This window comes from Plectropomus leopardus, chromosome 23 (assembly GCF_026936395.1).
Source record: "Plectropomus leopardus strain MGB_pleo_1.0 chromosome 23, ASM2693639v1, whole genome shotgun sequence".
Lineage (NCBI taxonomy): Eukaryota > Metazoa > Chordata > Actinopteri > Perciformes > Serranidae > Plectropomus > Plectropomus leopardus.
In genome coordinates, this window is record NC_142198.1 from 7,100,454 (window position 1) to 7,126,933 (window position 26,480).

The 26,480-nt window shown below is 37.7% G+C and overlaps 3 protein-coding genes across 5 annotated transcripts in view; all 3 read right to left on the minus strand.

The window, feature by feature from the left end:
• The window catches only part of LOC148185626 (interferon-induced very large GTPase 1-like), a 32,504-nt gene extending 7,755 nt beyond the window's left edge, over positions 1–24,749 (minus strand). Inside the window, exon 1 of one of the 2 annotated variants that reach the window (XM_088073298.1) lies at positions 24,690–24,749. The gene's annotated coding sequence lies outside the window, so the exon portion shown is untranslated. Of the gene's footprint in view, positions 1–22; positions 83–24,689 lie in introns of those variants that run through there. The other variant, XM_088073297.1, reaches the window with a different exon arrangement.
• Positions 2,225–24,790, minus strand: LOC121964573 (up-regulator of cell proliferation-like). Of its 2 annotated transcripts, none has more exons than XM_088073300.1 (6): positions 24,690–24,790; positions 11,038–11,228; positions 10,130–10,192; positions 9,892–10,003; positions 9,712–9,771; positions 2,225–8,013 (listed from the first exon to the last, which is right to left on the minus strand). In XM_088073300.1, the coding sequence occupies exons 3-6, from the start codon at positions 10,154–10,156 to the stop codon at positions 3,332–3,334; spliced, it is 4,881 nt and encodes a 1,626-aa protein (XP_087929426.1). In that variant the 5' UTR covers positions 10,157–10,192; positions 11,038–11,228; positions 24,690–24,790; the 3' UTR covers positions 2,225–3,331. The 2 variants fall into 2 exon arrangements, with proteins under 2 accessions (XP_087929426.1, XP_087929425.1); XM_088073299.1 differs by having other exon boundaries at positions 9,886–10,003.
• LOC121962404 (up-regulator of cell proliferation-like) lies at positions 14,093–23,055 on the minus strand. Its single transcript, XM_088073301.1, has 4 exons — positions 23,039–23,055; positions 22,828–22,945; positions 22,481–22,723; positions 14,093–19,692 (listed from the first exon to the last, which is right to left on the minus strand). The coding sequence occupies exons 3-4, from the start codon at positions 22,584–22,586 to the stop codon at positions 15,011–15,013; spliced, it is 4,788 nt and encodes a 1,595-aa protein (XP_087929427.1). The 5' UTR covers positions 22,587–22,723; positions 22,828–22,945; positions 23,039–23,055; the 3' UTR covers positions 14,093–15,010.
• Positions 24,791–26,480: the final 1,690 nt, after the last annotated feature.

Genomic DNA, 26,480 nt, shown 5'->3' on the forward strand with positions numbered 1-26,480 from the left:
TAACTGACAAAGAAATGATTACCTTCCTTTGTAGATTATCCATGGTTAGTAGCTTTTGTTAGTTTTTATCTCCTGTATAGGCAATATTCTGTTATAGGTTAAGTATTTCTTCAAGTGCTCCCCACTTCTACCGCAGTACAACAACCTGCAGGCGTCTCCTTTTATTCTGTCAAGTGAAGTTACTTTCACTTCTGATTCCCAGAAATAGTAGATGATTATCCAATGTCCACTAATGACTGACTTGTTTTTTCATGCTAGAGATATGGTTGAAGGAGCGGCACTGTCGGCCACATTCACTCCACCTCTTTGGTCCACTAAAATATCTTAACAATTATTACACAAGCTGGAAACTTTTTGCACAGATATTCAAAGTCCACAAAGGATGGATCCTTAGTGTCTTTGGTGATTTCCCTGAGATTACCTCTTACACCACCAGTATGTGGACATTTTCAGTTTAAAATCTCGTCTCAGCAATAAATGAATGCATTGTTAATGCATAATTAACAATTGCTAGCATGCAAGCAAATGTTCTCCAATCGTAAAGATATTTAAGTTTGAACTTGTCTCAGTTTGTTTGCACAGTTTAACATTAGTCCTGTTTCAGGTGGATTAGTAAAACATGTAGCACTATCAAAAGAAAATGAAAGTTGTCCCAGTATTTCTCTTTAATTTTGCAGATTAATAACATTCCAGGTAACTTTTGTGTCTTCTGACACTTCCTTTTACCTAAACCTGTTCCTGAAATATTTCTTCTTTGTTTCCCCTTTTTTCGCTCATCTTAAAACCTACAGTGTATTTATTTCTAAAACATTTATATATACACAGAGATTTAGAGGGGTGGGATTTATTATATATATTTTTGCACAATATAAGGTCTGGTTTACTAGGTGTACACCAGGGCTTAATTAAATGCTGGCCACTTTGTTGGTGAAATATTTTACAGGAAAACAGTCATAAAAAATTTGAACTGTTTTTAATGAAGTAATGATATGCATAGTCCCCAACACACACACACACTCACACAAGCATGTAAATAAAAAGACACACAAAAATCAAAAACAGTACTCATTAAAACCAGGAACTGAGGAAACACTACAAGTGAGGAAAAAACAGAGGCAGGATAAAACTTACAAATAGAATAAATAAATAAATACAATGATAATAGTAGTAATAAATAGTAAGGAAAAAAGTAAGGACAATACTCAAACTGGTAAGAGGTAAATGAAAGGATAACAGCACAAAGTAAAATAATAAATAAATACATTAAAAATAATAAAATGATACAGGAAGTATTGAAATAATGAAACAGATAAGAATGTATAAATAGATCATCAATAGATAAATAGCGTTCAATTAAAAGCCAAATTAAAAGGTAGGTCTTGTTTTTGCTTTCGAAAATATCAACCTGAAACTGGTGCAGAAATAAAATAGCAGAATAAACAATATGATCCATATGATTGAGATGATTTAAACCTGAAACAAGCTCAGATGCTGCCGAAAAAATAATCTTTGACAAATTATGACCACACTTACTTTCCACATGTTACTGATGATGTGTCTTGTTTTAGATGTCCCTCCAGTCAGGCCTCAGAAACAGCAGCTGTCAGGACAGATTCTAAACAGTGTTTGTTCTTTTTATCTTTTTGCCTCTGGAAATTGATTATTAGTTGCTGCTGTGCACAAAGAGGACACCAGCTAACCTGAGCAGTGCAACCATCACTGTGTGTTGCTGTTGTTATTTTACAACAGTCTGACGCTGGTTGCACAAAATGTAACCTGCTGCTCCACCATGCATAATTTTGGCTGCAGATGGGACAATATCTGATGCTATCAGATGATTATAATAATAACATTCAACAACTGGTTGAAAAAACATTTGCAAAATAGGGTTGCTGTCACAAAAATTAACCAAATTAACTGAAGATTGTTTTCAAGGTTTCAGGTTTTTTAAGACAACTTAGGATGATTAATCAGCATTATTTAGGCTGTAATATCTAGGAAATAGCAAGCATTCTGATCAAGGATTCATCAACTTCTGGTTATTATACAATAAAGGAGTGTTTAGTGAAATTTAGGCTTGTCCACAGTATACACACAGAAAAAGTCATAAGACATATAAATCAGATTGGGATATAAACAATTAAATAAGCAATAAGATCGAACAAACTATATAAAAAGTAGTACAATAAGAAGAAATAGAGAGAAAAACTGAAAGTGGCAGCACTTGTGTTAGTCTTGTTTAATTCTTTGTTGTATTCAGAAACCCAAGGCTTGAGATTAAACATTAAAGGTTCCATATACTACATTTACAACATTTATACGGCAGCAAATAAGTACAGTATAAAGATAGAGGGGAGCAGGCCAGTCGTCCTGAGCAGAGAATTAAGTCATGCCCCCTCTGTGTGTTTTGGTAGCCAGACCAGTTTGCCATTTTGACACTTTATAATCTTAGTTAGCAGAAGTAAAGAAGAAATCCATGTTAACAATACCACATAGAGAATGGATTATCTTTTAATTATTTCAAAAATGTAAATATGTTCCATCAGATAGTTCACAGAAAAAGAAAAAAAACACATATTTTAAATTCTGAGTTCAAAAAAGACCACATATCATACATACCTTTATCAAAACAAACTGTCTTTAACACACAAACTGTAAATTAAAAATGTAAATATGTATTACGGGATATGTCACAGAAACAAAAAAATACAATCTAATTTGGATTTAAAGATCACATTAAATATGTATGTTTTGAGCAAGATCATTGATATAAAATCTGACAAAGACAAAAATAAGAAAAACACATATTATACTCATATAGATAAAAAAAAAAAGAAAACTTACATCTACATGTTGACATTTAGATTGAATTTTTTTAAAATAAATTTAAAGTGTAAATGTTTTGCATTAGATCCTGTACAGACACAAGAGCAAAAAAGTTAGAAAAAAAACTGATAAAGATAGAGAAAGATAAAAACTGTCCTATTATGACAATGCCTCATAAAGACTGAGTGTTTTTTAAAGAATTTGCATTTTGCACCATATTAAAAACAAATAGATTCTAACTTAAGAGTAAAAGAAAACAAAAAACGCCTATCAGGCTAAATGTGTGCTATTCACTCAGTTTCAAAATAATTAAAAAATGTCCAACAGTGATTTTCTCTTGTATCCTTGTTGCAAGCTTTCTTGCAACACCTTTTCATCTTATATACAGCAAATTAAGATTTATTATTATCCTCTATATCATATACAAGTAAAATCAAAATATCTATTTGAAGGTAATCAATGTATGAGGAAGATGTGCATCTCTGTGACCACAAATTCTGTAGTCTCACTTGACGTTAAATGACTCTTTGATGCTTGCTTCTGCTTGCTTACGAGTAATCATTCTCCACATTACAGGAATATCAGCTGGCATTGCATTATATGCTTCAGCAAACTGCTTGTTGAACTTTACCAGAACATATTTCCAGTAGTCTGATGCCTGAAGGCTTTTATCTGGAGCAATTCTCCAGTCTGGGAAAATTTCTGCGTAACATTTGTAACGGTGCCATTCACCTTTTGTAGCACTGCAGCGAAAACGTTTGTCACTGATCACAGAGGAAGAGCATACATCAGTGACAAGTTTATTTGTCCAAATCCAGCTAAATGCGCCCAGACCCTCTGGCCGATGTAGTGAAGTCCAGTGTTGAGTGTGGGCTCTTCCTCCTGCCTCACAAGGTGCTGTGCAGAATGGACACTGTTTACCACATCCAATCAGTCTGGTGAAAAGCTCGTTCTGAGGACTATAATGAAGTTTCATTAGTTTGATATGGATGTTTCTCTCCTTAAACCTTTCTCCAAGAGCTTCTGCCATGTCCTTCACACACACAGTGAGCCAGTGAGCAAACTGTTCCTGGTCGGCATTGTTCAGGATCATGAAAGCACCAAGAGCATCCTGGGAAATGACCAGTTTATCACCAAGTTCCTGACAGACATTTTTAATGAAAGCCTTCAGGCTGCCACTCTGTTTTGTTTTAGCTTTGTTGATGGAATCATTTATGCTCCTGACACTTGACTGGAGATGTTTATCCTCAAACTCAGACATCGTAGAAGCTTTTGAGAAGCGTTCTACGATTTGGTTGAGGATCCAATTCTTGACATAATCCTCATATGAGCGGATGTAGTTCAGATACTTTACAAAGTCATCTTTTGAGAGCAAATCCAGTAAAATTGAATACTGGAAAAACATTCGAGTGCTGAACTGCTGGCTTGTCATCATTTCTCCGATGATATCAGGACCCAAAGAACGGTTGACAAAGTCTTCCACTGCAGGCTTCAAGCAGCGTTCTGTGAATTCTTCTGCCTTTTTCTGGCATTGGTCTCGTTCATGAAACACGTCTTTAAAATCAGCTCGAAACTTATCTTTGTTTCGATTCAGACATCTGTAGGGATCATTCTCATGTATGAAGTCTTCATGCATTTTCTGAAACTGTCTGGCTGCAATTCCACAGATGTGCTGTTTCAGAGAAACTTCAAAGTCAATGTCTGTCTCAACACCCTGCTTGTTTTGGAGACTCTCATCGATGAAATTTAAAATCTCCTGGATGTAGGTGTCATGGTAATTGCTTTTTCTTTCCATTTTGGCACTGACAAGCTGTGTGCAATCTGTAATGATGCTGTCAGCCATTTGTTGTACAGCCTTTGTGTGACCTGGAATGTTCAGCATCTTGCTCATTTTGTCTTTAAATCGGTTGTAGAATCCTTCCGGTGTGTATGTAAAAGGCACGTGTCCGCAGTCCTCCAGCTTTTTTTGACTCAACAATTTGCACGCATGACTTCCCTTGGGTGATATATTTGTTTTCAGGTTGTTGCGTACACTGGTGTAAATGTTATTTACTGTAATTTGTGAAAAGGAGAGTTCCTTTTCTGTTTTGTTCCACATTTTATCAAATTCTTTGTCGAGTTCTTTATCTGTCATCTTGACTTTTTTCTTTCGACATTCTTCAATCAGCGCACACACTCTCCCCTCTAACTCCTTTGTGTGGTTCTCCTTGATTCTATCAAGTTCTGTCATTCCCTGTCTGATGTCAGCTGCTGCTGTGAGTTGATTAAACACAGAGCTCTCCATTTCTTGTCGAAGGCTCTTTGCACTGTTTGCAAAGTCTTGTCTGTGTCCTTCAACTAGATAGACATGACCCTCCGTTTGCTTGAAGTACTGTGTCAAATTGTCAAGAATCTTTGTCTCCCATTTAGACACTACAATGCGAGCTTCACTTTTCAAATGAGTGACAAGTTCTCTCATGTCAGAAATCCCAAATTTCACAGCCACTGTGCCAAAATTGGAAATTCTTGTCTCAGCTTTTGTAACCCATGTGTACATGTATTTTCTGAATTCCCATTCCCATTTGTTGAATTCTGTGCACAGCCTCATGTATGCATCAGCCACCAGGCTGTTTCTGAAGCTGAAGATGAAGTTTTCATGCTTTACTGCATTCCACAGGCTTTTCATCCACTCTGTAAACTCCAAGATATTGTTAGCAGATGACTCACAATGTCCCAAAATTTGGATGATGTTTTTCTTGAGCTCATATACAGCTTCGCTGTACCCTGCATTGACTGGTGCCATTGGTGGGTTTCCATTCCAGAGTCCAGGAATGTACCAGTTCCCAGTGTCTGGATTGTACTCCATCACATCAGTGAAAGTCTTGTTCTCCTCTTTCTTTTCCATTTTGGCTGCTGCCTGGGTCATCTCATTTAACTGTTGCAAGAGCAGTTTCCTGTCTCTTAAGTTCTTCTCGTGGGCTGAAACATCCGACACATTCTGGTGAACAAACTGACATTTGGGCTTTTTGCCCACCTCTTTCATCCTGAGGAAAGCATGCACAACTATTTGCAGGATGTCCTTCATTTCTGTTGAATTCTCCATTGCAATATTGATGATGGTGATATCACTCAGCCCCACAACAAGTGTTGCAAGCTCATTGTCGTGCTCATGGCTATTGTCCAGTTGTGCGAGCTCTGGTGACTTCAAGCCCTCAGTGTCAATGATCACCATGAAGTCACAGTTGAGTTTGTTCTTAACATCTTCATTGATTCTGATGAGCAACATGAAGGCACCTCGAGTGCATCGGCCGCTGCTGACTGCAAACTGCACTCCAAACATGGTGTTGAGGAGAGTAGACTTTCCTGTGCTCTGAACTCCAAGAACTGTGACCACCAGTATCTTGCTCTTAGGAGACACCAAGTCATTGAGCTGAGAGAGGACGTCACTCACCCATTTGAGAGGTATGTTGGATGCATCTCCATCTACAAGCTCAAGAGGGAATCCATCAAGTAACAATTCTGCACATAGTTTGGGCAGATGTTGTAACTGCTGACGTGATGGATATGTTTCTGGGAGGGACAGTGAGGCTTCGTAGATCTGACCCATTTCACGGAAGAAGTGTTCAGTCCCCAGCGAGCTGTTGGAAAGTTGTTTGTCAATTTCTTTGATCTCCGCTTTGTTCTCAGAATTTTTGCATTTTTCTTTGTACTGCTCTCGGAGGCCAGACAGTTTTTCTCGAGACACGTTATCAAGGTTCATTCGCATCCATTTCAGGAAATAGCACCTCTCTATCCCTGGGCTCGTTATTGCATTGATAAAACATGTCATTGCTTTTGACATGTCATGAGAGTTCTGCTTTTGCCGAAGTTTTGTTTTCTGTACCTGAAGATCACTTTTGTACTTTTCTATGTCCTCAGTGCCCACATTTCGAAGACGAAATTCTTCTTTCTCTAAGCGAGTCAGTTCTTTCCATATTTCACCTTGCAGGGGGAGCTGAGCTTTCTTGTATTTAAGGATGTCTTGAATTTCTGCAGTGATGGCATCTGCATTTTTCTTGGCAGTTTGGCACTCTGAAGAGTTTTCATCAACCCAGATTCCCAGCTCATGGGCAACATCAGCCATCTGCTCAATTCCCATCTTCATCTTTGTGTTCTCAACTACATCGCTGACTGTTTTCCGCATCTTTTTTACAAAATCTGCATCATTCATCTGCTTAGTCTTCAAAAGGATGTTGCTGGTAGTCAAGCCTAATTTGTTTGCTACTTTTTTCAGAGCATCTAAACTGGAGCGATTGCTCTGATGGCTACCCACCAAGAAGATCTGTGCCTTGTGGTGTTGGTTGGTAAGCAGCTCACACTCAGAGACCAAATTATCAAAGAACACAAAAACTGCTGCAGATGTCTGACACAAAAAAGAAAATTGTGTTTCAGATGAAGCGATGTCCCCACGAAGGTTAGCCACAGCTACAGGCTCACTGAAAATATCCATGTTTTTGTTCCCACATGGAAGGTACCAAGTAATCTCAGCCAGTCCATTGGATATTCTCCTTGGACTGTCACCACTCTCCATGTCATGATGAACAAAGGTATCATGGTACTGCTGAGAATTGCTCAGCAGCTTATTGAGGATCTCTGACTTGGACAAGGAGCATTCACCCAGTCTCACAAAAGATATCATTGGAAGTTCAGAAAGAACAATTCTTTGTTCGATAAAGCCCTTGGATTCTGACAATGACTGAGGTCTGTACTTTTTGACAATGTCTCTCATGGCCCAAAGCATGAGTGTGCACTGTCCTGTGTCACAATTTGGAAGCAACAGAGGCACAGAAAACTGGCACATAGACATTTTGAGGGCTATTTCCTGCTGTACAAAACCATCAGAACACAGAAAGAGAGCAGTGATTAAATCAAGGGGGTTTAGCATTTCACCTGAATGTTGACTGTCAAATAGATCATCAAAATCTATCTCTGTATCCACTGATGGACCATCACAGTTTGACTCACATGCAGTTGTACTTTTTACATTTCTAGCTGTTACATTAACCATCATCAGTTTCTTCAGAAAATACCATGGAAGATCTGAGTTACTCTTGACAGGTTCGTCAGTAACGGTCTTCTCGTCAATCTGAAGTATGGTGCTGAGGGATAGTTTCTTTGCATAGATGTCCTCCAGCCCCAGATCCTCCAAAAAGATCTTAAGTTGTGTCTCTGTTGATATAAAAATGTCTGTTATTTCAAACAAATTGGTGTTGTTTCAAGTATGGAACTAAAGTTAGCTGACACATATGTAAAATGTGTGCTGAAATGTCCGGTAGTGCTGCACAGTACCCAGTTTTACATCCTGAACTTTGCATTCAGCCTGAAAGAATCAAAAAAGCCCTCCAGAAAATAATTTGTTAATGTTGTTCATGTTTTTTTTTATTCATCTCATTCACAATATGATCAGTGTGCACAAGATATTAAGTGATATCTTGTTTGGACAACAAACTACTTTACCAGGGTTAGGAAAAGATCATAGTTGACATAAATCAGGATTGGATGGAACAAAATCACCCAACGATGACGTTTCACACAGGTTACAAACACTGGTCTCCTTGTTCTAAGTTCTGTGCTTGTTGAACTCCATTCACCTCCCCACACAATCACCCTAAGCAGACTTTTACAATCTTTATACTACATCTGTTGCTATGAATGTCTGATAATTCTGCAAATGCGTTTATAGCATAGATGTGTCTGTTTGTTTGTTTATTTGTGTGTGTGTGTGTATGTGTGTGTGTGTGTGTGTGTGTGTGTGTGTGTGTGTGTGTGAGAGAGAGCGAGAAATACATTGTAGTTTATTACATTGTAGCTCATGATATATGGATATGTATATATATAACAAATGGGAACTGATATTTCTAGGACAGATAACAAGCAGAGCATAGACATCACTCATTTGCTTACACACTTAAACCTGCATGCACTTATGCACACACACACACACACACACACACACACACACACACACGCACACTGTCTATCTCCTCAAGTGCAGGGTTCATAAAATGATATAAACTAATGGATATATATAAATCACCAACCTGGTTTCAAGACTCTCTGCCAGCAATGTAATTATTGCTTATTGCCATAGGTGTCGTCAAAGAGATCAAAATGGATTTGTAATTGCACCTTTCAATAATTATTGTTGGATATTGACATCTATTTGGGGTATTATTTTACAGAGACAAAATCTACAAAGACAAAATTTACTGTACTGAAATGCATAAGCCTAATGTCTACTTGATCTGCTTTACCACTGCGACAGTCAGAGTTTCATTGAACTCTTTTCCTTAAATGATCAAACATACCCCAAAACTACAAACAAATTTGACCAACATTTACCAGAGGTTTGATTCTCATTAAAGCCAAGACCTGGATTATGTGATCTAATCCAATTTCAGGATGTGTATGTTTCTTTTCTTTTTTCTCAAATTTCAAGGTCCGATCCAATCTGATACCCGAAATCCAATCAGATTACTTCTGAAGGGCTTGTGTGATTCTGATTAACAATATGTCAGGAAACTATCATATTATGTCTGAATATTTGATCAGCAATAATGATTTCAATAGCTTTTGGCAATAGTAATGCATGGAAGATTATATCAATACAAACCACCTGTTGTCCTAAAAATAAGATATCAAGCAAAATAACCTGAATCACCTCTGTGAGAGGACTATGAGTGTGCACAGGCTTTAAAGTCAAGTCTTTGGTCTTTCAGCATAGAGGTTTGTGTTTTATTTTTTTAATGTTGTGTCTACTTCGTTCTTTTGTAACATTTCATAGAGTTAAATTTGTCCATACATGAAGAACTTAATGAACCTACTGATTCATTTGTTTGTTTTTCAAAATTATTGTCTTTCACTCACTTGTGTGGACAGACTTGTGACCGACTTGACTGGCTGTCATCTTCACAGTGGGGCTTGGCTCTGTGGAAATAGCAATAATAATGGTTGTAATATTGATTATTTTACATAAAACTACTTACAGACTACACATCATTCAGTGCCTTTCTGCTTTCCGATTGATTGTATAAAGCTGACCTTTACCACTTGCATCAGTCTGTTGACAGCCCCCCTTGCTGTCAGACCGTAGTGTTGATGGAGTATTCTCTGCTGGCTCACAGTAAAGATCCACCGAGGAATCGTCATCACAGAATGTCTTGATAAATGAGAAAGTATACAACTTCAGGTGTGATGACTCAGCTCATAATCCCATACACACTAGTTTGCGGAATAATATTCCATTTTTATTTTTATTGTTGGATACATAAAAAAACCTGTTTACTTCCATAGTGGTTGCAGTCTCTGTCATCAAACACCTGATCGAGATTATGTAAACAGCTTCACTCTGAAAGTAAAAAAGAAACAGGTCTATAAGGTGTTATTCCCAAAGAACTACAAATATCCCAAGAAGCTGAAAATACCTTGCAGCATCAGTAAAATTTATTGATTCCAGCAAAGACATAAGAGATAGAACAAAATGTATTTTCATCTAAAATATAGCCCACCTAAGCTGAAAACATATTCACTGTACACAGATATCTGATTTCATTTCTACCACTTCCTGTCTGACATTATGCCTCTCCTTCTGTCTCTTTTCCTGTCTCTCATTTAACTTAGTAAGTACATTTTATAGATAAAGGAACTGTACAATAAAAAATTAAAAGAAAATAATAAAACTTAGAAATGGAAAGTAAAAGACATTTAACCTCGTCAGAGAATAGCAATGTAAAGTTATTAAAACCCCAAGGAAGGCAAATACACATTATAAAACAGAGTACTTAGAAAACAAATTTAAAAAATTAGATTTTGGATCAGCCGGAGAGCCTTATTAGGAGACCTGAAGGCCCCCACAGTAACAGCAAACAGTAATTCAGAAATGTAAAATGGGGTCAGTCCTTGTTGTGCTCTATATGTGCACGTAATACTTTGTTTAGTATCTCAGACAAAATTCAGGAATATATAAATTACTCGCTGTACTGGCTGGGCCCGGGAATATGGCATAGATATAAATAAAAAAAGAGGAGCTCAGCAACTCTGTTCATCTGTAAAGGAGTAGGGGGTCAATCATAGTCTACAAATTCAGGTTCAGCAACATGTTACATTAATGATCACTTATCCATAGCTTTCAATAGCTACTGTATATGTTACTCATCTAGGTCACTCACAAAAATATAGCACAAAGCAACCCACCTTTGGAGAAGAGATGTGCAAAATTGCATCTTCTTTGCAGTTTTCATGCTATAGGTGGATGACTTGTCTGATGGATAAAGCCTCACACTTGTACTTTTACTTGCATGTGCCAGTGCAGCCCTGCAGCCAGTTTCATTTCCACAGAAATGGTCACGTGGTTTCTTAGAAACAAAGGTTTCATTTATGGTGAACTGCAACAAAAAAAAACTTGATAAAACCCACCCTGTTGTGGTCTCGAGCTCAAAGTGGTTTTCCTTGCTGTTCTTGCTGCTGCTTTTTCCTGTGTGTCTTCCACCAGACTCATGTTTATACGTAACTTGTTCCTTGCTATATTAACTTTCCTCAGAAAAACATTGTACAGTACAAAATCGTTATCAGTGACACATCATAAACCATTGGCATACTTGCACACCTGTTCCATAACTTAGCTTTTGGAATTCTATGATTGGGTATTAAACTGAAATAGATCTCTCTTATCACAACTATGCATGTTATAAAATATGATTGTCCCTGTGAAACTGGCAGTGGCATTGTTTTTTTACTGGGCTGCACAAGTAGGGCACTGTCTTCTTCACCCAAGGTGACAACCACTTACACACACTCACACATATTGAAATAATATTCATTTACCATTCCTGTCACTACCTGGGGGAGGTGGCCAGTAATGTCCGGGGTTTAGCCGCCATCTGCCATTTCATATTTTCATGCTTTCATATTTTTTGCTTTTATTTTATTTTCCCTTTCCCTTTCAAATTTTACTAATATTTTCAGTTTTACTTAGTGAAGCAAGGATTTGCCCTTTTTAGCCACCCCAGGCCCTTGTGAGAAAGCTGGCTGTTTTGGAAAAAAAAAACCCACGAAAGATAAACAAAGAGTGAAGGACTGAGCGGATCAATATGCTGCACAGCTCTTCAGTGGAATGAGATTTTACCTGTTTTAAACATTGTTTTTGCGATGATTGGACAAAATTGCAAGATTGTGCAGAATTCACCGGGATTGGCTGAATTTGCATTAATTGTTGTAATGGTAACATCATGAAATCCTAATGACAATTTTATGTAATTATAGATAATTGGATAATAGCCCTGCGATAGCCTGGGGACCTGTCCAGGGTGTACCCCGCCTCTGTGCCAATGACAGCTGGGATAGGCTCCAGCCCAGCGACCCTTACGAGGACAAGTGATTACGGACGATAAATGAATGAATAAATTAATGATAGATAATAATAATTATTATTAGCAGTAGTAGTAATAATAATAATAGTGATACATTTGATATTGATACACTTGATGAGCAAGTATTTATAATATAACACAATATTCCATGCTATATTTTTACTCATTGTTGAGGCAGTTTATCAGTGATTTCCTTTAAAACATGTTGTACAGGTGGACAATGCCAGATTGCGTAGATGTAATCATTTAAGGTATTGTCACTGAGAATGCATTTGTACAGATTTGAGTATCTAGAGATATGGATGGACCTTTATCGCATTTAGTCATAAGAAAGAAGGGATATCGTTAGATTCACAGTTGATGAATTTGTACACTTTAGACCAGGTTTTATTGGGTGACATTGACTACTTTCTATTGATATTGTGGATGGTGTGTAGAATAACCTGAAAATAAGAATTCTTGTGTTTTTATTAGTTTAGAATGATCCCCTTATGTCTACATAGGGAGCGGGTCCTTGGAGCCTTGTTGCACAGCCATTTTCCTACATTAGCCCAAAATGATGAAAACTAAACACTAGCTTCACGGAGGGGCTTTCACATTTTTATGTTACATGGAGGTCACCATAGGTTTACTAGATGAGAGAGCAGGGGTATTCAGTTGACTGCAGTCTACAGCTTTACTACTATAGATGCTTAAATACTTATACGTTTCCAAATAGTGAAATTCAGTATTTTTGTCCTAATGAATTCTGTGTTATTCCATGATGGTGTATGTTTATAAGATGCTTGTGTTAGGTGCATGTAGGTGCTGGTGCTATAGTAGTATTTTTCAGACAGATGAGATATGTAGTTCTGTCTCACACAGGCTCTGCCCCCTAATGCACTCTATGGTAATACTCTCCTTCAGTCCTAAGCATGCATTCACCCACGCTCTAGAGTCCTATGGTTCGATACTCGTTTTTTCTTCTTATTTTCATTTAGATTTTAGTAGCATTCAGATTATTTTACTTTTTACTTTGACCGGTCAAAACTGAATTATGGATATCTGCAACCATCGAACTGTCATTTTGAAATGAAATGAAATTAGTGACTAGTCAAAATGTAGTAATGACTGGTCCAAATTAAACTGTGGATATTCTTTATGTTGTTGCTAGTTCTGTATTAAACAAACCTCATGATCCTTGCTTGTCACCCCATCAGTAACATAAAGCATTACACTAGCAAGATGTGTAGGATTGCTAGGTCAGTCAGGAACAGGTCAGGTTAGACAGGTCACAGTTAGACACAGTCAATTTGGCAGCGGGCCCTAAGCAGCCTCTTAGTTTGCTCATCGGGAGGGCTCGTTCCAGCAGGAGGTCTGTGTTGCCTCAACATGTAGTTACATTTCTGGGGAGGTGCACAAAGGCTCAGTGTAGACACATACCCTATGCCACAGGGTAAGTGTAGACACGTAGGTCTACCCTACAATGGAGGTACAGTGTTGATTCAAAATGGAAGTAAAAAATCCTGTTTTAGTTGAGGGTGATTACACACTAATTAAAACATAGTTATGAATATTATACATTATTTCTGCCAGTGGATCCCCAAAATCCTACACAATGCACCTTAAAGTGTACTATTGACTATTGTGAGGTCTAAGTCTAGGAATTAAATCAGACAAAATATTTTAATATTTCAGGTTGTTTTGGACTTTGGTTAGCTCTTAACTCTTCATCTAGCATCCTCATCAGGTCAAATGTTGTTTGTCCAGTACTGATTTCTGACTGCATTGCAAGGCAGATTCCTATAAGCCTCAGCTGTATGTGTTTAGTAGTAGTAGGTTTTTAGTTCTAGAAATGTTAGGATGCTAACATGCTAAACTAACATGGGGAACATTGTAAACATTATACTTTGGTTTGGTTTATTCTTTATTGAATTCAGAACTCAAGACTTGACTTGAGACATTAAAGAAAATAGTAATTGTGGCATTTTGTCTCTTTATTGATTTAGTTAACAGAAGCAAATAATGTAGCCTATGCACATTGACAATATGACAAAAATAATACAAGGAATAATCTTTTACTTCTTTTAAAAATACAATTGTAGAGCCAAGTACTTTATAGAAAAAAACAAGAGATTCTAAATTCTAAATAAAAAAGAAAAAGATCACATGTACTGCTCAAAATGAACTTTGTTATGTATACATGTTGACTAAAAAATGTAAATAGCCTATATGGCATCAGATACTCAGATGAAGAAAAAATTACATTTTTTCAGAAGTAAAGAAAATTTAATATTACACTCAATTACACTACATTTTGATATTTAGACTGAATCACCTTTTAATAAATTGAAAATGTAAATATTTGGCATCAGATATTTCTCAGAAACAAACAATTACATATCATATATTAGATTAAAAACAAAACATTATGCTCTGTAATGACAATACCACATAAAACTTGGTGGTGTTTAATATTTCTAACACGTTCTTAACAGATACATTGACTCTAAGTATGCAAAAGTATTTTAATCATCCTCATCAACATAAACAGAGTTAAAGCAGATTTTTTTATTAAACATGTTAAAGGCAATTTCAGGTAAAGATGTGTTCTAATTGCAGTGATTTCCTTATTGTAAGCCTTAGTGGTAAAATATCTCACCTGACAACATCTTCAACCATGTCATCATATAAACAGCATGTTGCTATTTATGACTCTTCTCTATATCATATAAAAAAGGTCAACATTTCACTGAGAGGATTATGATTTAATTAATGAAGGTAAGGTATGCACTTAATGCAGTCTCTCACTCTTGTTCTCATTTGATGTTAAATGACTTTTTTAGACTCTCCTCTGCCTGCTTATCTGAGATATTTATCCACGTTTCAGGAATATCAGCAGGCTTTGCATTATATGCTTCAGCAAAGTCTGTGTTAAATTTTCTCATTACATATTTCCAGTAGTCTGATGCTTTAAGGCTTTTATCTGAACCAATGTCCCAGTCTGGGAAAATTTCTGTGTAACGCTTGTAAGGGTGCCATTCACCTTTTGTAGCATCACAGCGAAAACGATTGTCACTGTTCACAGAGGAAGTGCATATGTCAGTGACAAGTTTTTTTGTTTCATCCCACCTGCATCTACCCAGGCCCTTTGGCCGATGTAGTGAAGTCCAGTGTTGAGTGTGGGCTTGTCCTCCTGCCTCACAAGGTGCTTTACAGAATGGACACTGTTTACCACATCCAATCAGTTTGGTGAAAAGCTCGTTCTGAGGTTTCACATGAAGTTTGTACAGTTTTGTTTTGAAGTCTGTTTTGTTAAACTTCTTTTTAAGAGCTTCTGCCATGTCCTTGATACACTTGGTGAGCCAGTGAGCAAACTGTTTCTGGTCGGCATTGTTCAGAATCATGAAAGCACCAAAAGCATCCTGGGAAATGACCAGTTTATCACCAAGTTCCTTGCAGACATCTTCAACAAATGTCTTCAGGCTGCCACTCTGTTTTGTTTTAGCTTTGTTGATAGCATTGTTAATGCTCCTGATACATGACTGAACATGTTTATCCTCAAGCTCAGACATCGTAGACCCTTTTGAGAACCGTTCCACTATTTGTTCAAGGATCCAATTCTTGACATAATCCTCATATGAGCGGATATTGCTCAGATAGTTCTCAAACTTTCCTTTTGAAAGCAAATCCACTAAAACTGAGTACTGGAAGAACATTCGGGTGCTGAACTGCTGGCTTGTCATCATTTCTCCGATGATATCAGGACCCAAGGAACGGTTGACAAAGTCTTCCACTGCAGGCTTCAAGCAGCGTTCTGTGAATTCTTCTGCCTTTTTCTGGCATTGGTCTCGTTCATGAAACACGTCTTTAAAATCAGCTCGAAACTTATCTTTGTTTCGGTTCAGACATCTGTAGGGATCATTCTCATGTATGAAGTCTTCATGCATTTTCTGAAACTGTTCAGCTGCAATTCCACAGATGTGCTGTTTCAGAGAAACTTCAAACTCACTGTCTGTCTTTACATCATGATTATTTAGTATTCTCTCATCAATTATTTTTAAAATCTCCTGGATGTAAGTGTCATGGTAATTAGTTTTTCTTTGTGTTTTTTCTTTTACAAACTGTGTACAAGCCTGTATGATGCTGTCAGCCATTTCTTGGACTTTCATTGTGTGATCTTGGATGTTGAACGCCTTGTTAAATATGTGTATATATTTCCCAAAAGAACTTTGGGGTGAATATTTGAAAGTTACTGCCCCAGAATCTTGCAGATTTTTTTTACATAATGATTCACTTGCATTAATTCCCCTCTGTGTTAGATTTGTTCTCAGGTTGTAAGACACTTTCATGTAAATGTCGTGGACTTGGATTTTTGAGAAGGATAGTTTCTCTTCTGTTTGAGTCCACATTTTATTAAATTCTTCGTTGAGCTCTTCTTCTGTCATCTTGACTTTTTTCTTTCGACATTCTTCAATCAGCGCACAAACTCTCCCCTCTAACTCCTTTGTGTGGTTCTCCTTGATTCTATCAAGTTCTCTCATTCCCTGTCTGATGTCAGCTGCTGCTGTGAGTTGATTAACCACAGAGCTCTCCATTTCTCGTCGAAGGATCTTTGCACTGTTTGCAAAGTCTTGTCTGTACCTTTCAACTAGATAGACATGACCCTCTGTTTGCTTGAAGTACTGTGTCAAATCATCAAGAAGCTTTTTCTCCCATGTAGACAGCACCGTATGAGCTTCACTTTTCAAATGAGTGACAAGGTCTCTCATGTCAGAAATCCCAAATTGCACAGCCACTGTGCCAAAATTGGAAATTCTTGTCTCAGCTTTTGTAACCCATGTGTACATTTCTTTTTTGAATTCCCATTCCCATTTGTTGAATTCTGTGCACAGCCTCATGTATGCATCAGCCACCAGGCTGTTTCTGAAGCTGAAGATGAAGTTTTCATGCTTTACTGCATTCCACAGGCTTTTCATCCACTCTGTAAACTCCAAGATATTATTAGCAGATGACTCACAATGTCCCAAAATTTGGATGATGTTTTTCTTGAGCTCATATACAGCTTCGCTGTACCCTGCATTGACTGGTGCCATTGGTGGGTTTCCATTCCAGAGTCCAGGAATGTACCAGTTCCCAGTGTCTGGATTGTACTCCATCACATCAGTGAAACTCAAGATCTCCTCTTTCTTCTCCATTTTGGCTGCTGCCTGGGTCATCTCATTTAACTGTTGCAAGAGCAGTTCCCTGTCTTTTGAGTTCTGCTCGTGGGCTGAAACATCCGACACATTCTGATGGACAAACTGACATTTGGGTTTTTTGCCCACCTCTTTCATCCTGAGGAAAGCATGCACAACTATTTGCAGGATGTCCTTCATTTCTGTGGAATTCTCCATTGCAATATTGATGATGGTGATATCACTCAGCCCCACAACAAGTGTTGCAAGCTCATTGTCGTGCTCATGGCTATTGTCCAGTTGTGCGAGCTCTGGTGACTTCAAGCCCTCAGTGTCAATGATCACCATGAAGTCACAGTTGAGTTTGTTTTTAACATCTTCATTGATTCTGATGAGCAACATGAAGGCACCTCGAGTGCATCGGCCGCTGCTGACTGCAAACTGCACTCCAAACATGGTGTTGAGGAGAGTAGACTTTCCTGTGCTCTGAACTCCAAGAACTGTGACCACCAGTATCTTGCTCTTAGGAGACACCAAGTCATTGAGCTGAGAGAGGACGTCACTCACCCATGTGAGAGGTATGTTGGATGCATCTCCATCTACAAGCTCAAGAGGGAAGCCATCAAGTAACAATTCTGCACATAGTTTGGGCAGATGTTGTAACTGCTGACGTGATGGATGTGTTTCTGGGAGGGACAGTGAGGCTTCATAGATCTGACCCATTTCACGGAAGAAGTGTTCAGTCCCCAGCGAGCTGTTGGAAAGTTGTTTGTCAATTTCTTTGATCTCCTCTTTGTTCTCAGAATTTTGACATTTCTTTTTGTACTGTTCTCGGAGGCCAGACAGTTTTTCTCGAGACAGGTTATCAAGGTTCATTCGCATCCATTTCAGGAAAAAGCACCTCTCTATTCCAGGGCTTGATATTGCATTGATAAAACATGTCATTGCATTTGACATGTCATAAGAGTTCTGCTTTTTTCGAAGTTTTGTTTTCTGTACCTCAAGATCACTTTTGTATTTTTCTATGTTTTCAGACCCCACATTTCGAAGACGAAATTGTTCCTTCTCTAAGCGAGTCAGTTCTTTCCATATTTCACCTTGCAAGGGTAGCTGAGTATCCTTGTATTTAAGGATGTCTTGAATTTCTGCAGTGATGGCATCTGCATTTTTCTTGGCAGTCTGGCAATCTGCAAAGTTTTCATCAACCAAGATTCTTAGTTCATTTGCAATGTCCACCATCTTCTCAATTCTCATCTTCATCTTTGAGTTCTCAACTGCATTGCTGACTGTTTTCTGCAATTTTTTGACAAAGTCAGCATCATTCATCTGCTTAGTCTTTATAAGGATGTTGCTTTTAGTCAAGCCCAATTTGGTAGCTACCCTTTTTAGAGCATCTAAACAGAAATGCTTGCTGTGATAGTTACCCACCAAGAAGATCTGTGCCTTGTGGTGTTGGTTGATAAACAGCTCGCACTCAGAGTCTAAATGGTCAAAGAACACAAAAACTGCTGCAGATGTCTGACACAAAAAAGAAAATTGTGTTTCAAATGAAGCGATGTCCCCACGAAGGTTAGCCACAGCTACAGGCTCACTGAAAATATCCATGTTTTTGTTCCCACATGGAAGGTACCAAGTAATCTCAGCCAGTCCATTGGATATTCTTCTTGGACTGTCACCACACTCCATGTTTCTGTGAACAAAGGTATCATGGTACTGCTGAGGATTGCTCAGCAGCTTATTGAGGATCTCTGACTTGGACAAGGAGCATTCACCCAGTCTCACAAAAGATATCATTGGAAGGTCAGAAAGAACAATTCTTTGTTCGATAAAGCCCTTGGACTCTGACAATGACTGAGGTCTGTACTTTTTAACAATGTCTCTCATTGCCCAAAGCATGAGTGTGCACTGTCCTGTGTCACAATTTGGAAGCAACAGAGGCACAGAAAACTGGCACATAGACATTTTGAGGGCTATTTCCTGCTGTACAAAACCATCAGAACACAGAAAGAGAGCAGTGATTATATCAAGGGGGTTTAGCATGTCATCTGAATGTTGACTGTCCAACAGATCATCAAGATCTAATTCTGTCTCTTCTGATTCAGCATCACAGTTTGATTCACATGCAGATGTACATTTCACATTCCTAGCTGTCACATTAACCATCATCAGTTTCTTCAGAAAATACCATGGAAGATCTGAATGACACATGGCAGGTTCATCATTGATGGTCTTCTCACCAATCTGAAGTATTGTGCTCAGAGGTATCTTCTCTGTGTAGTGCTGCTCCAACCCCAGATCCTCCATTAATTTCTCCAGTTTTGTCTCTGTGGATATGTAGTAAACATTTATCAAAAGGTAAATGACACATAGAATGAATTCACACATGCCAAAATGTTTTGTAGCAAAAAACACAATTTGTGTCCAAGCTAATGAAAGCTTCAAACCCCCAGAAAACCATTTCTGCAGTTGTTGTTGTCTTGTGTACACAATACAGTAGCTTATGTTCATAAGATAAATCAATGTTGTTTGCCCTTAAAACCTCCATTTAATTCACTTTTCCACATTAACATCCATTCAAGTGTTTAGACCCTTTTGTATGACACTTGAAATTGAGATCAGGTGCCTCCCATTTCACTTGATTATCTTGAGATGTTCTACACCTCGACTGAACTCCAGCTGTGGCAAATTCAGTATAATGGACATGGACAAATGGACAGTTTGGAATGGCACACATGTCTCTATAAGGTCTCATAGCTGACAATGCATATAAGATCAAAAAACAAAACCAGGGGACTCCAACCAGGGTTGGAAATAAGCATCTTCCACCAGCGAAATGCTGGTAAAATATCCAAGTCACCAACCAAATTGAGCAAAGACAGTCCTTTAAATTGCTGCTTGATTTTGGAATCCACCAGCCATATTGAAAGGTGGACAAAAAATGTAATTTCAGACTGAGCATCAAACATTTTTAAAGAGTAATGAAACCCCCAGAGCACTTTTTTCAGTTGGAAACCAATATAAATGGGTATATAGTAGTGCCTTTTATAGATTCAGGTCAAAATCTTGACATTTAAATATGCATTGTGACTGCCTTGAAACCAGGCTCCTGCATTTGAATTTTGCTATTGGCTGATCTGCTGAAAAGTGTCATACATGGAAGCAGCTTTAATGGATAACTGGAATGCACCAGTCCCCTTTAAAAAAAAGGGGACTGGTACAGTGACACCTCAGTAACTGTCCATGACCTCCACACAACACTGAAGAGGCGTGTCAGCCAAGACATGACCACTGTTTTCAGCATTTTAGGATGAATCTCATCCGCACCACCCCTGCCTCCTCCACAGAGGACGTGATGGCCGGATTCAGGAGTCCCTCAAACTGTTCCATTCACCACTCAACAGTATCCCCTGTCCAGGCAGCAGTTCTCCTCAACAGCCTGATGGTCACCTTCACGACTGGTGTCCACCAGCAGGTTTTTAGCAAGCCACCACATTAGGGATCAATGACCTTCTAACCACAACTTTTAGCAGCTGCCTCTACTATGAAGGCTTTGAACGTGGACCTCTCAAATTCCATGTCCCCAACCTCCACCAGAGTGCATGAAAAACTCCCTCTGAGGTGTGACTCTGAAGTCATTCAGCCAAAGATCTAATGATATAACCACAAAGTCAATCATCTATCTTAAGCCTAGGGTGTTCTGGTACCAAATCAAATCATCAAACATAGTGTTCCTTATGTACAATCCATGACTTGCACAGAAATCAAATAGTATAACATCACTCAGGTTTAGATCAGACAGGCCATTCCTTCAAATCACTTTCCTCAAGGTTTCTCCATCGTTGCTCATGTGAGCATTGAAGTCCCCCTGGAAGAGCTACAGAGTAACCATCACCAGGGACACAAAGAAGGGCAGGTATTCTGAACTGCTATTGGGTGCAGCAGCACTCATAGTGTCGTTGTGCTGTTGTTCTATTGTTTGTTATTTTGTAAAAATATGCTGCAGGTCGGGAGTTGGCATGATGGAGTGCCTGGGCATGTCTTAACCCCCCTTCCAGCCCTGCATATGTTGATACTTTTTTCACATTACAGAAGGCGGCACTTGAGCCAAAAATTCTTGAGTGTAGTTACTCTTTAAATGGAAGGGCATTGGAACAACAAGAGCTCTTCTTAGAGCTGGTCGCCCGGCCAGACTGAGCAATTAGGGGAGAAAGAGTGGTCACTCTGACTGAACTTCAGAGGTCTTGTGTGGAGAAACTTCCAGAAGGACAACCATCACTGCAACACGCCACTGATCTTTGTGACAGAGTGGCCCGACACAAGTCTCTCCTCAGTGAAAGATGTGAAAGATATGAAAGCCTCAAAAAAGAACAGAAAGACAGAAATGTCTGGAGGAAACAAAATCATCTCATCACCTATATGAAGTATATATATTTTTTACAAAGTAAATACATTTTTACCAAATTGTCTTGTTAAGAAATCCAATGGCAACAAGAAAAACTGCATAGGACTGGCATAAAATGAGCATGTCTGTAAAGGGGAAACTCACGGGTACCCACAGAACCCATTTCATCAAGATTTCATTAAGTTGAAGTCAGAGGTCAAGGGACCCCTGTGAAATGGCCATGCTGTTTTTCATCGCCAAAATTTAGCCTAACATTTGAGCGTTATTCACCCCTCTTCCTGAAATTAGCATAACATGGTTGGTGCCAGTGTTTTTTTAACTTCTAATTTCATATGATACCAGTATTATCACTCTAGCTTTAAAGTAGGGCTGCACTTAATGATTATTATTTTTATCAATTATTAATCTGATTGTTTTTTTATTTTGATTTTTTTTTAACTATTCAATTAATATAAAACTCAAATTACCCAAAAATTATTATATCAGAAACTTGACTTAATTCCCGCTGTCCTGCATGTGAGCTCAGATAAATATAAAAATTCTCTGTAGCTAAATGTATCAGTAAAAGTAGCAAGAAGTGGGTAGTCAAATTTAATGCAGTAGATTTATATCGATTTTATATATATTTTGTTAAAATGCCCATGATGACTTGAGGCTTTGTGACTAATTGCTTTTTAATTTTTTTATAAAGATGTCTTTCTTTTACTCACTTGTGTGTTCAGATGCTACACCAGGCTCGGTTATTCTTTCATTCGTCGCTGCTTCATAAACATGTATCATTTTCTGCACCCCCAGCATGGAGCTGCTTGTGTCCATTGTCTCTTTCGCACTTTCTCCTTCGCTGCAGTTGATCAAAATGACGCTCTCCTCTTCACCAGCACTAGTGTCCAAATGCAAAGACACTCTCTGGCTGCTGACATGATAGACTGTTATTTTTGGAGGAGCGTGGGCCACTGTGGAAATAACAATAATAGTTATTTCACTTAAAGCTACTCCGTGTACAGACTTCACACAATCTAATGTCTTTCTGCTGAACATTAGATTGTACAAATCTTACCTTCATCACTTCCATCAGTCTGTTGACAGTCACCTTTGCTGTCAAAAGATGGTGTTGACAAAATGTCCTCTGCTTCCTCACAGTAAAGCTCAAAATATGAATCTTCACTGTCGTTTCCCTTGATAAATGAGAAGCATATAATGGAATGAATTAACTCACAAGCCCATACAGTTTGATTTCATGTATATTTTGGTAAAAAATAGCTGTTTACCTCTGTTGTGGGTACACTTTGTCATCCCACACTTGCTCCAGATTATTCAAACAGCTTCTCACTGAAAGTAATAAGAGACAAGTCTCAGCCTCTAATCACTTATAGAAGGGATACTCAACTTGTTCTGCTCGAGGGCCATTTTGCAAAATGAAAGATGGCCAGGGTCCCCAGCAGAGGTCAATTCCCCTGGCACTATTATATATATGTATATATAGCCCTTTCATATGACTGGTTCTTACAAAAACAAAACATCCACATCATACATACAAAAGGAGAACATACTCCTGAACAACAGAATGCATTATCACACGTGTAGACTTGACCATTTATGGTTGGTTGGGAAGATTACCCAACAAACCAGTGCCCATTTATCCTCAACCCATGATAATAAGAAATTTGCTGAGTGAATACATACAATGTACTAATCCTAGAGCAAATATATATATGTGTTTGTGTGTGTGTGTGTGTGTGTGTGTGTGTGTGTGTGTGTGTGTGTGTGTGTTATATATGTGGTATGTGTGTATATTTTATCATCAGCATGCCTGCCACTATAAGCTGAATTATTAAAACGCCACAAGTTCCGGTCCTTTCCAACTTTTCTAGAATATATCAGTAATTTTAATATATTCTGAGTCACCCCCAATGTATTGTACACATCATATATATATATATATATATATATATATATATATATATATATATATATATATATATATATATATATATATATATATATATATATATATATATATATGTGTGTGTGTGTGTGTGTGTGTGTGTGTGTGTGTATGTATATGTATATGTATATATGTATATGTATATATATATATATGTGTGTGTGTGTGTGTGTGTATATATATGTATATATATATATATATATATATATATAGAGAGAGAGAGAGAGAGAGAGAGAGAGAGAGAGATTATAAGTACAAATTCTTCTTGTTATTATACTTATTGTAGTACTATGGTGTACCAAGGTGTATTGCAAAGGGTTTGTCTAAGTGGTGTTGCTGTATCCCAGCAGAGCACAGCTCACAAGAGTATTCAACTTACATTATATTTGTCAGACAGTGGACGGGAAATCTGAGTACATTGTTAATCATTTATGTTGCTCTGCACATGTAATTTTGTGTACAGCAGTAGCTTATTTTTTAAAGACCTTTTCAGCTTTATTGGGTAGCACAGACTTTAAAGTGAAATGGGGAGAGAGAGAGGGGATAACATTCAGCAAAGGGCTGAGGTTGGCTGAACCTGCAGCCACTGCAGCAAGGAGATAGCCTATGTATGTGGGGCACCCGCTCTACCAGGTTAGCTACTGGGTGCCCCAACTGTAGGAGCTTATTTATTGCATATTTCCATACTGTATGCATTGAGCTGTCGTGGTCCATGACGAATAATGTAAAATTACTTTTACTTTAAAAAAAAACACCACAATAATTAAAGGGTGGAAGATTTAGGGTTGATGTCAGTTAAAATAAGCAGGTTGATTGGTCTTTAAAAAATGACAAAATTGAAAACACAGTATCATCATACTACATAATTGGTTGTCTATAGTAGCCATATGCTGCTCACCTAGTTTTTCAGGTCCTCCCGTTAGGCACACAACAGAAAAATCTATTAGTATACAAAATAAAATATAGCAACCCACCTTTTTGGAAGAGATGTTTCCATGGCAAACTTGCATTCTCTTATCCAGGACTTTTCTTTGCAATGCAGTATTACAGGGAAGTCATTCCTCCGGTGTTCAAAGTGCCGCTCTTCACTGCTTGTACTACTGAAGCGCTGCAGTGCAGACTTCTTCTTTTATACTGCTGCAGGTTTTTCCACTTTCACTTTTGGTTTAAGTAAACAGCTTCATGGTCAGGTGGTTTCTTGGAAATAAGGGTTTTGTTTACAATAAATGGCATCAAAAAAACCTGTTAAAGTCCTCCTCAGATAGCTTTGTACACAAAGTGGTTACAATGCAAAATTAGAACTGTTCATCAGTAAATTAAAGTTAAAGGCCATGAAATTACATGTTTGTTAGGCAAAGGCCTATTTATTTAATCCTTTAGTGCTACTTAATTATTTTTATTGCTCATCACACTGATTTTGTCTACTTTCATTTAAGCTATTTGAATATGTGTATATTTTCTGTGTGCAGTGTGGAGGGGGCTACTGCAACTGCATTTCTTTCTGCAATCCTGCACTGCATAATGACAAAGCTGAACCAGGTTAAATCTAAATAGTTTTAGTAATTAGTTTAGTGATTAAAATTGTAGAAGCAGAGAGAGATCTGCATTTTCATCACTCTCTGGAAAAAAAGCTGGAGATGATGGCATAATTGTCAGGAAGTAGATGATACTGCAATCTGTCTCAAAAATAAAAGTCAGGTCTCAAAAGCTTTAGCTTGTATAGATGAGTTTAATACTGTTTCACATTTGAAGATGAATTTGAACAAATCTGCTTTATTTCCAATTAAATCTTGTAATATGTTGAATTGTATTGGGATCCCTGTTACAGAAAAGGTGACTTACCTTTGCATTATTATTTGTAAGAATGTTGAACAAAGGTGCATATTAAATGTTGACCCGAATGTTGAAAAAATTAAATTAAAACAATTTGTGGTGAGTAAGAGATATTTCTTTATATGGCAGAGTCCTCTTGTCAAAAGCAGAAGGGATCTCTAGATCAGTTTATGTTTCTCTGTCACTTAGTATCCCAACAAATGTTATTAAGAAGTTAGATAAGATACTGTATGATTACATTTGAAGAAAAAAAGCCACATTATCAGAGGGAGTAGAGAAGAAGGTGGACTTGAGGTCTTAGATTTCAGTGTTTCAAATAATACTTTTAAGATTAAGTGGATCAATTAATTTTTTAAGAACCAAGTTAGTTTTTGAAATGCTTTCCCTGCAGATTTATTTTAAGTTACTGGTGGCATCGACTTTTTGTTAAAATGTGATTTTAGTTTTGATAAAATCCCAGTTATACTGGGTAATATTCATCGGCAATCCCTTTTGGCCTGGACATTAGTATATAAACACAATTTCAGTCCTAATAAATACTTCATCTGAAAAAATAAGGATACGTTATTCAGAAATAAATCACTGTGTTATCGCTCAAGGTATGACAATGGAATTCTGTTGGTTGGTCAGTTCATAAAGAAATTGTGTGTTACTGTCATATTCAGATTTCTTTTCAAAAATTTAAGATACCAGTTGCACCCAAAGAATATGCTGTTGTTCTGGATGCAATCCCCGGTGGAGTGATTCAGTTTTTAAAGAACTGTAGTCTTGAAGAAGATAACGTCATTACAGAACAACACGTTTATGTTGTAATGTAATTTGTTGTGTCGTAATGAATATTGTATTATTAACAAAGTGAGAGAAGTAACCTTCAAGATTTTGCACAGAATCTATCCTGTTAAAGAAGTATTGAAAAGATTTTAACTCAATTA

Bases quoted from the DNA above. Each gene is read 5' to 3' on its own strand.
- LOC121964573 (XM_088073299.1), bottom strand. From the start codon at position 10,156: ATGACAGAGACTGCAACCACTATGGAA. The intron at 9,772-9,885 runs GTCAGCTTTATA...CTATTTCCACAG, and splicing joins GACTGATGCAAGTGGTAAAG to AGCCAAGCCCCACTGTGAAG. The intron at 8,014-9,711 runs GTGAGTGAAAGA...TTATATCAACAG, and splicing joins TCACAAGTCTGTCCACACAA to AGACACAACTTAAGATCTTT.
- LOC121962404 (XM_088073301.1), bottom strand. From the start codon at position 22,586: ATGGACACAAGCAGCTCCATGCTGGGGGTGCAGAAAATGATACATGTT. The intron at 19,693-22,480 runs GTGAGTAAAAGA...ACATATCCACAG, and splicing joins TGTAGCATCTGAACACACAA to AGACAAAACTGGAGAAATTA.